This window comes from Pelobates fuscus, chromosome 3 (assembly GCF_036172605.1).
Source record: "Pelobates fuscus isolate aPelFus1 chromosome 3, aPelFus1.pri, whole genome shotgun sequence".
In the NCBI taxonomy this organism is placed as follows: domain Eukaryota; kingdom Metazoa; phylum Chordata; class Amphibia; order Anura; family Pelobatidae; genus Pelobates; species Pelobates fuscus.
The window spans coordinates 319924431-319939479 of record NC_086319.1 but is presented as its reverse complement, the minus strand read 5'-3'; the positions used below and the strand labels follow the sequence as shown (position 1 = coordinate 319939479).

Genomic DNA, 15049 nt, shown 5'->3' with positions numbered 1-15049 from the left:
AATCATTTAAGTGAACCTTGCAAACAGTTCTGCATTTCTCATCCCTCTTATTAAACCTTTAACAAAGCTCTATCCTATCCTCCCCTTTTCACTGCTTTGCCTTGTCAGTCTAGTTTTAAAGGCATCTATTAAAAAAAATAAAATAAAACATTTTAAATCTCAAAGATCGCGACCTTGCAATCTCGGAGTGGATTTCCTTCACATTGGGGCTCTAACTTTCCAACACAGACTTCAATGGCAACTTACTGGGGAATCTCGTTTTCTAAAAATCAAGCTATGTGTCTTGTTGGATATTAAAACTTACCCATTTAACAAGTCATATGAAAATCGCAAGTAATCAACGATTTCCCATAAACTCCCGTAATCCTCAGATAGCCAGGAGGTTTGTTTTATTAGGGTATAGGTACTGCCTAGCTCTCTAGTATTGCTCTCCTCTTCAAGCAACACAGTCTGACTGTGAAAGTGACTACGTGACTGTCTTTAAGAGATAAAGCCCATCTTTAAATGCGGATTTATGTTTTAGTTAAGCTTAGCCCATGAAAGGCCAAGCCATAGATCTCCAGCGGCTATTAAATTACAGACCTCATGCTACTTTACCAGCCCATGAACTACAGAGTAAAGATCCAGTGCTGTCATAAAGGAATGTTATACAAACCTTGGAGCCAGTTCAAGGAATTCTCGGTCTTCAGCGATATCCTGCTGTCGTGGCTCTTGTAAACGATGGGCTCGTTCCCTTGGAAATTGCTGATAGTGCCAGCATACATTTCTCCATCTGACAGAAGGGGAGAAGTGTTGGATGAAATGTAGTTTGGAAACAAGGTTGAGCTTTGTTGGCATGTTATTTAGATAATTTTACTCCCCGATTTAGTATCAAGTGGGTGACACTCACCAACCATTATGGCTGTAGTCTTGTATTTTGGATCGAATGGACACCGTCCCTTACAATCATCCAGAAGAATATTTCCAGAAGAATCTCTTTCCAGAGAAAAGTCAGCAATTCTCTACAACAGAAAGCAGCAGCCTTAGTCCCTTTTTCTAATCACTCATGGTAGCAAACAAATATTGATATTAAACATAGAAAATATACATCAATGACTAGATTAATCAATGAAAAAAAAAAAAAAACTTTCTTTCTTCAACACAGCTAATATTTCATTATATCGCACTTCAAAAAACATCGTAGTCCAAATCTAGGATACACACTACCTGTCAGTGTGTACAGATCTGTGAAGAATGTTTCTCAGAGTTTTGGGACATTCTAATTGGTTTTCACAGCAGGAAGTGTTGAAACAAGCTGAAATGTTTATCTGTTTACACATTTACATGTGCACCCTTGGGTATCAATGCATCTGTGCACATAACTTTGCTTATGTCAGGAGGGGGAGCAGTTGGTGTGTGGATAAATATTTGGATGCCAGGTCATTTATTACGTTTTGGTGTGCGCACAGTATTATTATTATTGCCATTTATATAGCGCCAACAGATTCCGTAGCGCTTTACAATATTATGAGAGGGGGGATTTAACTATAACTAGGACAATTACAAGAAAACTTACAGGAACAATAGGTTGAAGAGAACCCTGCTCAAACGAGCTTACAGTCTATAGGAGGTGTGGATAACTTGCTAGCTGCTGTCTAAGCCTTTCAAAACCAGGTGGGAATACTTTAACACAATAATAGGATTAACACTCTGATAGATGACTTTACTAAATTGAAGCGATCGGCAACAGACATGTATTGATAGGAGTGGGAGATGTCAATATGCAAATAAGGAAATGTTGTGGAGGGGTCAACATTCTATTTTATTATAATGTATTTGCTTTAAGCTAGGAAAAAGCAGGTCTAGAGTCTGAATATATACTCCTGTGCTGCCTGTTAAGAGACCATGAAGCCATTCACACCCAGTCCGTTTAGGTGAGATGGTGTTGGAGGAGTCATGCTTACGATGTAAGTGCAGTTGGGGCTGAAGGCGTATGTTCCACAGGTATAAAGGTGTGTGCTGTTCAATGGCAGGAGGATCTTGATGTAGTTCTGACAGTCTCTCTGAAACAATGACAAAGGTTTTCAGTTACTGGATTGCTTTCAGGCTGTTTATGGTATTCTCAGGTTTCAGCTCAGTTTACACCCACTATTGCTGAATTAGCACGCAAACATTTCTCCTTTAAAAAGGACATACATTTTCTTGGTGAGAGCCCTATCATTCTTCCTCTAGTCCCTCTCAACAACCTATTTTATTACACAGCCTAAAGCATCACCTGCTTGGCTGCCACAGAATAGACTGGCTAAAGAGATCTCATGAGAGAGAGAGTCTTTAAATCATAAAAAAACAAGTGTAAACTGTAGGTAGTGACACTGCATTGGTTCGGCTGCTTATTCTGCAACAACTCCCATCATGTTCAGCAAGCCAAACACTGACACTCTTGGTAGATCAGACATTAGATTGCAAACCCAGCAGAGCAGGACACTATTCTTGCCAACAACTGTAATCCAGTCTAAAACATTTAGCATGTGGTAATATGTTTTTAAAGTGAAACTCCTCTGTACCAAAACAAACAGACAAAAAAGAAAATAAAAAAAACTGTTTCGAGAATGACACCATGCTTGTTGAGGCTTTATATCTAAAAATAGTTTGCAAAAGTTGCAGATCTCGTCTGCTGCCTTTGCAAGTCCCTCCCTTTCTAACCCCGCCCAGACTTGTTGTGCCTGTCCAATCACAGACTTCCCAATGCAGCTCAATGAGAAGTATTTTGCAAGGCAAAGTTTAGTTGAGTTTAGTTCCACTGAGTTAACCAAATCAGGAAGTAACAAGACCTGCTGTTTGATTGACAGCCAGAGGGTATAACAAGGTTAATTTAGAAGTGTCAGAAAATAAAAAAAACTAAAACCAAAGTGCTTTAGAGGTCTGGAGTGTCTTTTCAATCACAGTAAAACTGAGATGTTTAAATCTAAAAGTCTACTTCCACAACAACAACAAATTATATATATACATATATATATATACACACATATGATATGGGCCATACCTGTGAATCCTTTCCCTTTGAAACGCATTCTCTCTTATTGTTGTCCTCTGCTTTCCATGTCAACTGAAAGAGAATGAGTATTTGTTGTTACCATGATGGGAAAGACAAGAGACCAGTTATGCGATAAGTTGAGTGGAAGGATGAAATTTACCTGCAGCTGGCCCTCAGCAGACATAAAGTTTGTGCTGTTAAGTGAAAATAGAGATTCTCTCGCTCCCACGTACAATGTGTTTCCATCTTTACTAAGAAGAAGGGTGGTAAAATGATTGGAAGCATCAGCCTCAAACCTGTTCACAGTTCTTTCTGGTGAACCTAAAAGAAAAAAAAAGAAAAAACAAGGATTATTACTATCACTGCCCGTTCCACTGGAATGGGCCAATCTAATGATTGAAAGTGCGAGAGAAGAGTTTTTAAAAAAAAAAAAAAAAAAAAAAAAAAAAAAAAGCGGCCCCACAACAACACAACACAAACAAAAAGCAAACCTAACAACGACAGGAAGATGGTGGGACAGGAACCAGGAGGAAAGGAAACATGGGAATGAGCAGAGGCCCTGTGGAGAGGTATTATTTTTTAAATGCCTGTCTCCTCACAGATATCCTGGTTAAAGCCTTCTTTCCCTGTACTGCAGTCTTGTAAGGACTGTAAAAGGATGTGAAGAACACTTTAATCCAGAGCTTTAATTTAACATCAAAGTGACTATTCTGTTCCTCAGGAGAGCTGAGACAACTTGTCGTTTATGAGAATCTCCGGATAAACAGGCACGTTGCGCTACTCACTTATAGGTCCTACCCCTCAACCCCAGCTGTTATGAGGTACAAATAGGAGTAGGACTACACAGGTGTGGATTAAATAGCGGTTTGCAAACATGGTTATTTGCTGAACCAGAAACGGACAGATAGAACTGCAGTTTTGTGGCCAAAATTGAGAAATCTTCTGAATCAGATCTTTTCATTGAGCTTGGCTATCTTGGCCTAAAACGATAGGGTTTCCACATGTACCTGGATATAGGCACTCATGACACAGGCTATAGTTACAGGAATAAAACAAGTGGCCAATGAATATAGTTAAAAGATGACAAGTTTAAACTTATCAGGTGTATTAGAACGACAGTAATCTCAGGAACAAAGGATATGTGTTAAGAAAGGCCATCAATACCTACTCCATATTGATTTTCCATTTAACCTAACAGAGTATTTTTCATGCTTTAGCCAAGAGGGCTAGGAGACTTCGGAAAAAGAGCAACACACCATTTTCTGATTGCAACTTAGAATTGGATATGTGTCACGCAGATGGTGGAAGATGTGACAATTCCATATCCTTTGGCCGATGGCCATCTTAAAGTGATCCACTTTAAAGTGATGAACTTTTTTTGACTTGTTTATAGCCCTACAAAGGCAGGTCTCACTTGAAAATTGGCTCGCGCGCGATGTTATATCTACTTCTGCTTGATGAGGTTCATCTAGACTTCTTGACATCTAGTTTGGGCCTGTTTGTCAGTATCCAATATCTGGAAATATTTTCCACAGTTTAATACAGTCATATGTTATTCTATTATTGCTAAAATAGCCCATCATAAAGGCTCAAGGTGACAACTTGCACTTAACCAACAAGTGTTTAATACATATTCCCTTGGTACAATGACTTCCATTACAATGTATTTATTATTCTCACTGCACACCTGAAACAGTGAAATCTGCGATCAAGGACTAAGTACACCAGTTGGTTCCATAATAAACAAACATATACATAGATTGATATAAAGACTTAAATAAACTATTTAGGAGAGCAGCCATGTCATTCTCTTACCACCCAGCCTCATAAAGGCCTGTAAGCAAAGAAAAAATGGCTTTAACAAAATAATACGGAGCTTTGTAATCTGATAAAGACTGCATCGCAGACTTTAAAGCACAAGAACACATGCAAAATTAAACTAATTAAAATGTAAATACGAGATCCATTTGTGGCGATGATAAAGCTAGATAAAGCAAGGGAAATTAATTGTTGCATATCTAAAGAAATTAGGAAATAATGTAATAGATTGATGCAAGCAGCCTGGGGGGTCAACAAAAAGGCTCCAGCAGAGACAGCTTCTGAAATTAATTCTGAGGAAGGGAGAGAGGGAAGAATAAGGGATAAAGGATGGGAAAGACGGAAAAAAAAAAAATTGAGAGGGGAGATCACAGCAGGGGCTAAATAATTCTGCATGTTCAGAGTAAAGTATCAGTTCCACTACCAGCAGCAGCCAGTGTACCAATCAATTGATCCCCAGTGGGAAGGTAGACAAGAGCGAGAGAGCAGAGGACAAACTGTGTCCCCTTTGAAAGGTTTTACACTTCATTAATAACCATGAAGTGATCACAATTCCCCCATGTGAGTTTAATGAAGTCCTTGTTTCCCCATAGCCGGCTTCGCAGCACATAGTCTGTTGGTCCTCCGCACACAGATTTTTGGCTGGGAAACGTATCAATATGTTCGACAGCATGACTGCTGCACAGTTCTACACAAGCAGCCGATAGACACGAAACAAGTGCTGGAGTAAAAAGCGCTAAGCAATTATCTGTTTACAGTAACGTCTATGTGTTAGGACAGTGAGAGTCCCTTTTGAAACTCGTTCCACTGTGCGTCCCATGACTGCAAGTGAATAATAACTCAAAGTGTTAATGGATGAGAATTACATTGGGCATGTTCCTGCACTTAAACAGCAACACACACAAAACAAAAACAGGTCGTCATAGCTGGTTTTTATTTGTTTTAGATTTTTTTTTTCCCTTTAACATGCTGTAACTGGAAATAGCAAGGCTGTTTAGACAAGCCACAGAACACTAAACAACAATAAAATACAGACTGTCCTTGGCTGTGAATCTAGCAAAGGCCACTGCCTCGCGAGGCCCAAGCACTGTCCCTGATGCTCTAGGAGAAAAATCAAAAGAAAATACATTTCTTTTAAGGACATTCTGTGTCGTTCAGGTGTCTGTTTGATGCACTAATCCGGCTTTTTAAGAAGTACTGTTTCTTTATTGGCGGGCTGAAAATTTTTCAGATAATCCTAGTTTTCTCCTCCCACCCAAAAATAATATGCAATTCATGCATTTTGGTTGTGTATAGACCATTAAAGACAAGCTTCAAAGCACTGGAGGCTTAGATGTTGGTTTTACGCTATGTTCTTTTTTTTAATATTTATTTCGTTGTTTGACTTGATTTTAGGAAAGTTTTTCTGTAATGACTCCTAATAAAATAATAGCCTACACAATTTCTGAAAGGCAAGCATAACCCTTAGGCTTTCATACTAAGCTGCAAACAAGCCATATTAATACTTTTCATTTATTTTAATTAAAATGTTCTGCAACTCAACAATAATATAAAGAAAAATCAGTCCAACAAATAATGGAAATGTTAACCCATGAAGCAAGTGGTTTCTTCTATGTGAACAGCAATAAGATAACCAACATAGGATGCAATCTCATTAGGGGGAAAATCAGTCCTCCTCCATGTCTGGATATCGAGCAGAAAAGGAGGGGGGGGGGGGGGAGGGGTATCACAGTATATGTATTATGCTCAAATGTCCTTAATTCATAATAAAGAGCATGGTTCCCAGTGGGACCTTCACATCAGACCTAACAAAACCGAGCATGCCTAGCATCAGAGATTTGAAGAAACCGGGATAGGAAACTGAAGGCAGCTTAGCAGACAGTAAATTCTTCCAGTATTTTCAGCCAGGAATGAGCAGGAGGCCCTTGTAAGTTGAGTTGCACCTGACCCACCCCCTAACAAGTGTCCTACGACGTTGGGTCTCTGTGAATCAACCCATATGTTCCTTTTAATGAATTGCCTGAATAAAAAACTAGGGCAATTTGGTTGGATATGGTATGGACGATAGGGAATTGTCCACCATAGGTCCTTGCTATAACCCTTGAAACCTCAGGACTGAAGGTTCAATACAATTGATGCTCTGGAGGATTATACACGGACTACCACGGAGATGGACAAAAATAAAATATAGGCACAAAATGTGGAATATTCATAACGCATAAGTTGTTCTCTTAAATAATAAGCAGGCTTTAAAAGCTCATTATGTAAAACATGGCTTTTATCAATTGTCAAATCTCAGGCAGCACGACCTGCTGTGTTTGACTAATTAACATGTCAGTCAGTTAACTGGACCATTAGAGATGTATGCCTTGGAACATTTTTCTTTCCCCATTTATAGGTACGGGCGGACATAAAAATGATCTTTACCGTTGGATTCATTATAGATTGTAGCGGTGCAATCTGGGAAATAGTTAGAACATTGAGAATGGGATTGAAAGTAGTCAAGGCTAGAAAGAACAACGGCATGGACCAGCATATCAAAGATGCTCAATAATTTCCCCCCAAATAATATTCACATGTTAAAGAGTGAGAATATGTAACAGCGGCGGAGGTAATGCAGTTTATAGTTACTGGTTAAAATCTAAGGTACGCTTAGTAATGCATTTAAGAATTATGACCAGAAACAAACAATTTTAGAAAGCTTGGGATTGTGTGGGTAATAATTAGGGTCTAGATTCACAGAAAACAAATGACAAAGTACACACCTGGATCATCTGGGTAAAAAACATCTATCTACATGCATTTATAAGTAGATACTGCCCCACTGGGTGGTAGGTATATACATAGAGAGGCCAAGATAGATGTCTAGATAGATTAGATATACCCAATTAGTCATTGCTCTCCTCCCCCCAGAGTTAGCTGCATTCTATGGATTTTTTAAAAATATATTTCAACCATAGCCCGGTATAATTTGTTGTTATATTAGTTTTATATTCATGTCCTCCTGGGACATCATGTCCCCTCCACCTCCAAAAATAAACCTCCCCCTAACACCTAAAAAAAAAAAAAAAAAACAATTTCACACCACAGAAAAAAAAGCTACAATTTAAATGGTTGAATTAGACAATATTTTATAAAGGATCCTGATGTTTTGTGACAGTCAACTATATGTTGCTTTCACAAGCGCAGGTCTCGTTAAACAATTATTCATCTAATCATATTCAACAGACGTCCAAGTAGGCGGTAATCCACTCCAAACCTTGACGAATTCCCCAGTATTCTCTGTGTACCTCAATGCTCACAATGGTTTATTTTAGTGGCAATCTATAAAATTTAATAACATGCAGAGGCAGCGTTTATTGAAGGAGCGGCCTTATTCCTTGATGCTCTGGAGAGTTTAACAAAATCTAATTTACAAACCGTGAAAACCTTTTTTTAGGCCTGGCAACATGGGACAAAGCCTCGCTGCTGTACACATCTGCAAGTCACTTGTAGCATTAGCATTGTAAAACACATTCTAGTACTAAAACTCAATGGCGCTTTTGAACTGAAATCAAACAAAAAAACCAAAACACAGTATAAGAATGATGCCGGCAGCCAAAATCAACGCTGGTTTGGTTCATAGAGATCTAAAAAGGTTTATATATTATTTTAGCAAAAAAAAAAAAAAAAAAAACTGTGCTTGTGTTTAATATATTTTATACCTGTTATTTCCACCTCCCTTTTAGAACACATTTTCTTTAACCCCTTAAGGACCAAGCTTCTGGAATAAAAGGGAATCATGACGTGTCACACACGTCATGTGTCCTTAAGGGGTTAAATGCTGGATTTAAAACAAACATTGTGCCTAAAGTTAGAGTAGAGTCAATTGGCCCTCTGTCACCATATATGTAATTATGAAGGATTTGTTGGTAATAAGCATCTCAAATCGGGTAGGTAGTCGCACATCTAACTTCCATAACACTTTGCTTATTATGACGTATGTCTGCCTTTACCAAGTTTTGACATTGGAGCAATTCAGAGATGATATTACCCCTAATTTTTACACACCATCTAGAAAATACATTAACATCGTCTTTCATTCTGAAAGATCACCTACATCTCTCTGTTACAAAAATAAATAAAATATTGGCAGGGATAACTTAAAGGTATACTACAATGTTAGGAATACAAACCTAACACTATACAGTAGTTCCCACTGATTCCCTCCTTCTTCATGGCTCCCCCAGGCCAATAAAGGTTTAAAAACAATGTAGATGGTCACTAGAGGCTCTTAGTCCTGCAATATAAACATTGCAGGACTAAGAGTTATAGCGACACTATACCCAGTCCACTTCAATGAGCTAAAGTAGTCTGTGTGCCTATAGAGTCCGTTTAATAATTCAATGCATTACAGACATTAACATACTCCATGATTTAGTTTACTCATAAGCCTTGCATCTGTAAAATCGCTAAATACGTCGCATAATGGGTAGACTTGGTTTACCAAATTTTTTTTTTTTGAATGATTTATGTGAAGCACTTGGTCTATGAAACTCATTATTTTACTCTTTCAGTTTTCCTTTATTTAGGCAACTATTATTACTGAAGAAAATCAGTAATAATTCCCCAATCGCCCTTTTTGCCATTAACAGCTGTATTTATGATAATTCAGTCTCTGCTATTTCCCTTGATGCAAAAGCCATTGGGATAGGCTACCTGGCTTACCTGGAAATGGACGATTTGCCAACAACCCACATTCTAACTAGGGAGAGCACAAAACAAATAAGAACATTTCAACTTAAAGGAGAATTTCACTTCACTATAGGTTATGGTGCAAGGAGATCATGGTCTCCCCTTCTGCTTTTAAATTTCCAATTCACTACAATTACTATATAACCAGAATAGCAGAGACTACATTTTAACAAATACACATGTTAATCAGACAATAATGTGAGCTTTTGGGGGATTCTTTCAATAAAGTAAAGTTCATCACATAATTCATGGAACTAAGAGGATTCTGGAGTGGATTGTAGGCTCAGAATGCCCTTTACAGTAAAAGAGCCAATAAAAGATGTAAGAAACCATCTAATATGGTTTGAGACTTGGGATGCTGTAAATGAATCTTGACACACAGTGCTATGTGCTGAGCAAGCATAAATCTGGATTATGGAAGTGTGCGATAGAACAGAAACCAGAGCACTTCAGTACTAAAGATAGGTCTGTCTGGGAGCTGCCAAGCGCAGACTAAACAGGCAGAGTTTCAAGGACACGCTTCATTATAATCTACATCAGTTGGGTGATATCTTACACGTCTGATCAGGGACATTTCACTACGAAGCGTTGCAGAGTTAAGCGTCTGCTGCCGGAGGTGTAAAAAGAATTTCTTGCTGGCCAACATCCATTCTGTGCATATTGGATGCCTGGAAGTCGGCACACCTAGCATGCCGGCGACAGGTGTCCAATGGCGGCACCACCCTTTCCCCTCCATGCCTCCCATCTGCTAGTCCTCAAACTGCATCCCTCCTCTGGCAGCTAGGAAGAGAACCTGGCCTCTGAGCTAGAACCTGAAAGGTAGGAGAGGGGGTGGGACCAGTATAGGAATGGATTCTCTAACCGAAACAAAACCAGTGTTTCTGAAGACATGGTTTCGGGTTGGTGTAATATTTTGGAATAAAAATATTCCATTGAGTTTATAAAGTTGAAATCCTGATTTAAAAAAAAATAATAATAAAATAAATAAGTATTGATCAACCATGGAAAGATGCCCCACAAATGCTGGGATAGAAAGTGTATACTTTTTTTTTTTAGCTGCACATCTCTCACCCCAGGTGTCACCTTAACGCTAGAAATAGTACTTAGAGTAACATTTACCTTTCACTTGTGCAAACTATCACTTTAAGCAATTACAATATATGTATGCAAGCTATCCAAAATTTACAATATGCATTAAAATGTTCCAGATGTATCCACTAAACTGACATATTGTGAGTTCACAAAACCAGGGCACAACAACATTTTAGGCCAAAACTAATTCAGAAAGATTTAGCATTTTCCACCAAGCATAATGTATTTTTTTTTTTTTACATTTTCCAGCATTTCTCAACTCACTGTTTAGTGAATAAACCCCCAAACTGTCTGCGTTTGATGGCCATTTCCGCTCTCCATAAATGAAACATTATTCCATTATCATACCTTTCCAAGAAACCAATGGGCCTTCGAACTGCAAACTCAGCACTCCTGCTGTACGGTTATACAATCTATATAACCGGCAGGTCATTGACAGCAATAGGCAAATTATAGAATAGAATATTGAGCATTTCAGCCGTAAAAAAAGCAACAACGTCAAAATCAGTACGCATAGAATAAACGACACATAAAAGATTGATTTTATATTTTTGGAAGTGAAACAGCAAAGCATTAAAATGTAATTAAAATCAAGTATACTACAGCTTAGAATTAACCTAACACTGCAATGTCGCCAGAGAAGGCAAAGAAAAAATAAATATAACAAGTCTTTCCAAACGGTGGTGAAAGTGTTTAAACAGTCTAGACCTGCACAATTTGTGGGAATTGGAAGTTTCACTTAACCCCTTTAGAACTTTAAATACTTGCATTTTAATATGAATATGTAGATCAGTTCTATCTAAACAGAACCCTAGACTGGAGGTGTGCAATGTATCTGAACTGAAAGGTCTTCCAAACTAGATGGCAGGGTGTCCAGCAAACACACAAACCCCTGATGACTAAAAGGACCACTATAGTGCCAGGAAAACAAACTCGTTTTCCTGGCACTATAGTGCCCTGAGGGTGCCGCCACTCTCAGGGTCCCACTCCTGCCGGGCTGAAGGGGGTTAAACACTCTCCTCCTCCTTCGGTCGTCATTGGCTGAATGCGCATGCGCGGCAAGAGCCGCACGCACATTCAGCCAGTCCATAGGAAAGCATTCTCAATGCTTTCCTATGGACGCTGACGTCTTCTCACTGTGAAAATCAGTGAGAAGCGCAGCCACTAGAGGGTGGATTAACCCATATGTAAACATAGCAGTTTCTTTGAAACTGCTATGTTTACAGCAGGCAGGGTTATCCTAGATGGACCTGGCACGCAGACCACTTTATTGAACTGAAGTGGTCTGGTTGCCTATAGTGGTCCTTTAACAATGGGCTTTAGCAGGACAATTTGTATTCAAAAACAGAACGGTCCAGCCTTGTCCCTACAGATGCTGTATGACCAAATTTCTCATAACTTTCTACAAGCCTATTTGTAGTTTAAACCTTTAAAAGGTGCACGTTAAACATCTGTAGTGGTTATGGTTCCAGGAGTGCCCTGCTGTCCCCCTATTGTAAGTAGTAAAAATGTTTGAGAACGGTTTGACTTCTTACCTGGTATCCATTAGGTGTGGCTCCCCTGTCCATAATCATTATAAATGGTTACCCTTTTCTACCATGGAACATAGTTCGTGGACATAACTCCTCCTCATTTGCCCCGAGTCCCCTGGCTTTGCCTGAGCTGAAATGGATTAAATCTTAAATGTTTACATTGCAGGATTAAGACAGCCACTAGAGGTGCTTCCTGCATGTTCACAGAGTTTAACACACTGAGCATGAGGACGTCCAGCATCTTCACAATCCCCATATGAAAACATTTATTCAATGCTTTCCTATGGGAAAGTTCTTAACGCTACAGTGTTCCTTTAATATCGTTATTTAAAGAAAACAAAGTAGAACATGAAAAACAAAAATGGTCAACACAAGATATAGGGGATGTGGAAGGTTTTATTATTCAATGTTGTAATTTTCCAGAGTGACAGTTCCACTGGAATGGAGGAAATAGAATAAATATAGGCTCTGGTTAGCTGAACAAAACAGGCAATGCAGAATTGCAACATAATGTAAAGCGGGGCACATGGCTAGAACAGACCTTTAATTCCAAAATGATGATCGTGTTTAAATGAGGCACAAAGTTAGAGACGGTTAAGATACAGAATGCCAACATTAATAACTGTGCCAATCTCTGCTTCGTGGAAACAAAAATGGCTCAAAGAATAAATAAAAAGCATCCTCAATCATTTCACATGATAATTCTCTCTAATAAGTCACACCCTCCCCCTTGAAAAAAACTTGCCAAGACATAATTTATGTAGGAATATCCATAACCTGTTAAGGGGTCAAGACATAAACCACTAAAAAAAGCAAGTTAAATCTCTATGGAGCCTCACTGCTGTCATGGGGATATCTTCGGGCCCCATGAAAAATTGTTTTGAAACAACAGCATGCAGACTACTTGTAAAAGGCAAAATGTATTCTTTTTATATTACAGGTTATTCATCTTTAAAAGCAGCCGGTATTTGTATTTGCCATGATACTTGACAGCATTAAACTGTCCATGATTAATTCCCTTTAAGTCTCCCTGCCATGTTGTGCAGAGTCTGGCATACACATACTGGCTAATTTTAAAACTCTGCATTGAAGTAGGAATTGCGTTCATGATAAATACTGCTCCCCCGATACAGAACAAACACTAGCCTGCACTAGCCAGAGTCACTGCGCGCAAATAATTCTGTCAACTCAGTCTAAAATTAAATGGATTCATGCGGCTACCTTCCCCTCTATGTAATCACTAACTTACAGTCTGATTAATAAGTGCACGCACAGAGATATTTTAGCCATGAAAACATAAAGCTAGATTATTTAAATTTACATCATAACATTTTCTTCTTGGTATATTCACCATGTAAACGTCATCTTGTCGCACTTTGCAGTAAAACCCTACATTAGCCTGATAATGCCTTGGACCCTGAATAAATTACTTTTAAAATTTGCTCAGAAATTTAAGATCATATTAGTAAGAAGTTTCAGGCAAGATTTTTTGAATTCTATGCTCTGTTAGACAGCATTTCCTCCTCCTTGAATATATAATATATATAAAAAAAAAAATAAAAAAATTATATATATATATATATATATATATATATATATATATATATATATATATATATATATATAAATGTTGCATTTAGTATAGGATACAACGTTGACCTCAACAAAGAAGGTCTAGGAGATTGGAAGACTGGAATAGAGCATGCTCTAGGTCAAAGACATGTAATGACACAAGGAAAGTATTACAATGCCAACGCAATCTAAGCAGCTTTTTGTCCTTCACCGATACATTATTTTAGAACACAAATTATGTCAATGAGACTTGAACCATTTCAAAACACATCTACTGTTTATTATTATTATTGCCATTTATATAGCGCCAACAGATTCCGTAGCGCTTTACAATATTATGAGAGGGGGGATTTAACTATAAATAGGACAATTACAAGAAAACTTAGGAGCCTATATTTTAGCATGAATATTACAAAGTATAGTTATAGAAAACCAATAACAAAAACAAACACATAAAGCGACAATTAGGAAAGAAATCATCTATATCTGTGCTCAATGGATAGTGTCCCCTGTAACGAACCCTGAAGTGGTAGCTATGGGTTTGTATGATTTGAGCCGAACGGCAGAGAGCCAGGGATTATAGCTCGCCGTTCGGTTCTTCTGGTTGGTAGTTAAAGTCCAAAGAAACGAAATCCTCTAGTACAGCTTTCCCAAAGTAGTAATCGGGTACCCAAACACCAGCCGAAACATGATGAAGGGTGTAACAAGACTGATGTTTATTGAGACCACACATGCTTTTATGGAGGTCCCCTTGCAGGAGGACCTCCCACAGTACACAAACCAAATAGCCAATCATAAGTTACAGTTACACTTAAACACTCCTTGTCTCCGCCTGCGAGATAATGAGATAAGTTAAGGAATAACCCAATTATCTCCAGGCGAAGTGCACACATTTTCCCCAAAACTCAGAACACCCCTTTATGCTTAAGGTATCCCCACAAATGTCACATCCCCTGATAGCCAGGGCCGGCGCGTCCATAAGGCGGCACAGGCGGCCGCCTTAGGGCGCCAGAGGAGGGGGGCGCAAAAATCCGAATCCCCTGCCTCTGGCTGGAGACTCGGATTTTTAATCTCACCTCTCTCCCTGCAGCCAGCACACAGGAGCCTGGCAGTGAAGTCAGCCGTCCTCCTCTGATGATGTCAGAAGGGGGCGGGACTTCTACTGCTCCCAGACTCCCCAGCGGTCCTGATTGCAGTTCCAGCCTCCAGCCTCCAGTGCAGCCCATCCCATCCCATCCGACCACCAGGGGTAAGATTCTCCCTCCTGGACCAAGGTAAGTCTCTGGGA

At 38.9% G+C, this 15049-nt stretch overlaps 1 protein-coding gene across 1 annotated transcript in view; it reads right to left on the bottom strand.

Moving 5' to 3' along the window:
• SEMA4B (semaphorin 4B) overlaps nt 1-15049 on the bottom strand; it is a 287527-nt gene that overhangs the window by 17624 nt on the left and 254854 nt on the right. Inside the window, exons 4-8 of the mRNA XM_063448921.1 lie at nt 3174-3334; nt 3023-3085; nt 1944-2042; nt 890-1001; nt 656-772 (exon numbers count right to left, since the gene is read on the bottom strand). Of these exons, the coding sequence (XP_063304991.1) occupies nt 656-772; nt 890-1001; nt 1944-2042; nt 3023-3085; nt 3174-3334 (552 nt within the window). The remainder of the gene's footprint in view (nt 1-655; nt 773-889; nt 1002-1943; nt 2043-3022; nt 3086-3173; nt 3335-15049) is intronic.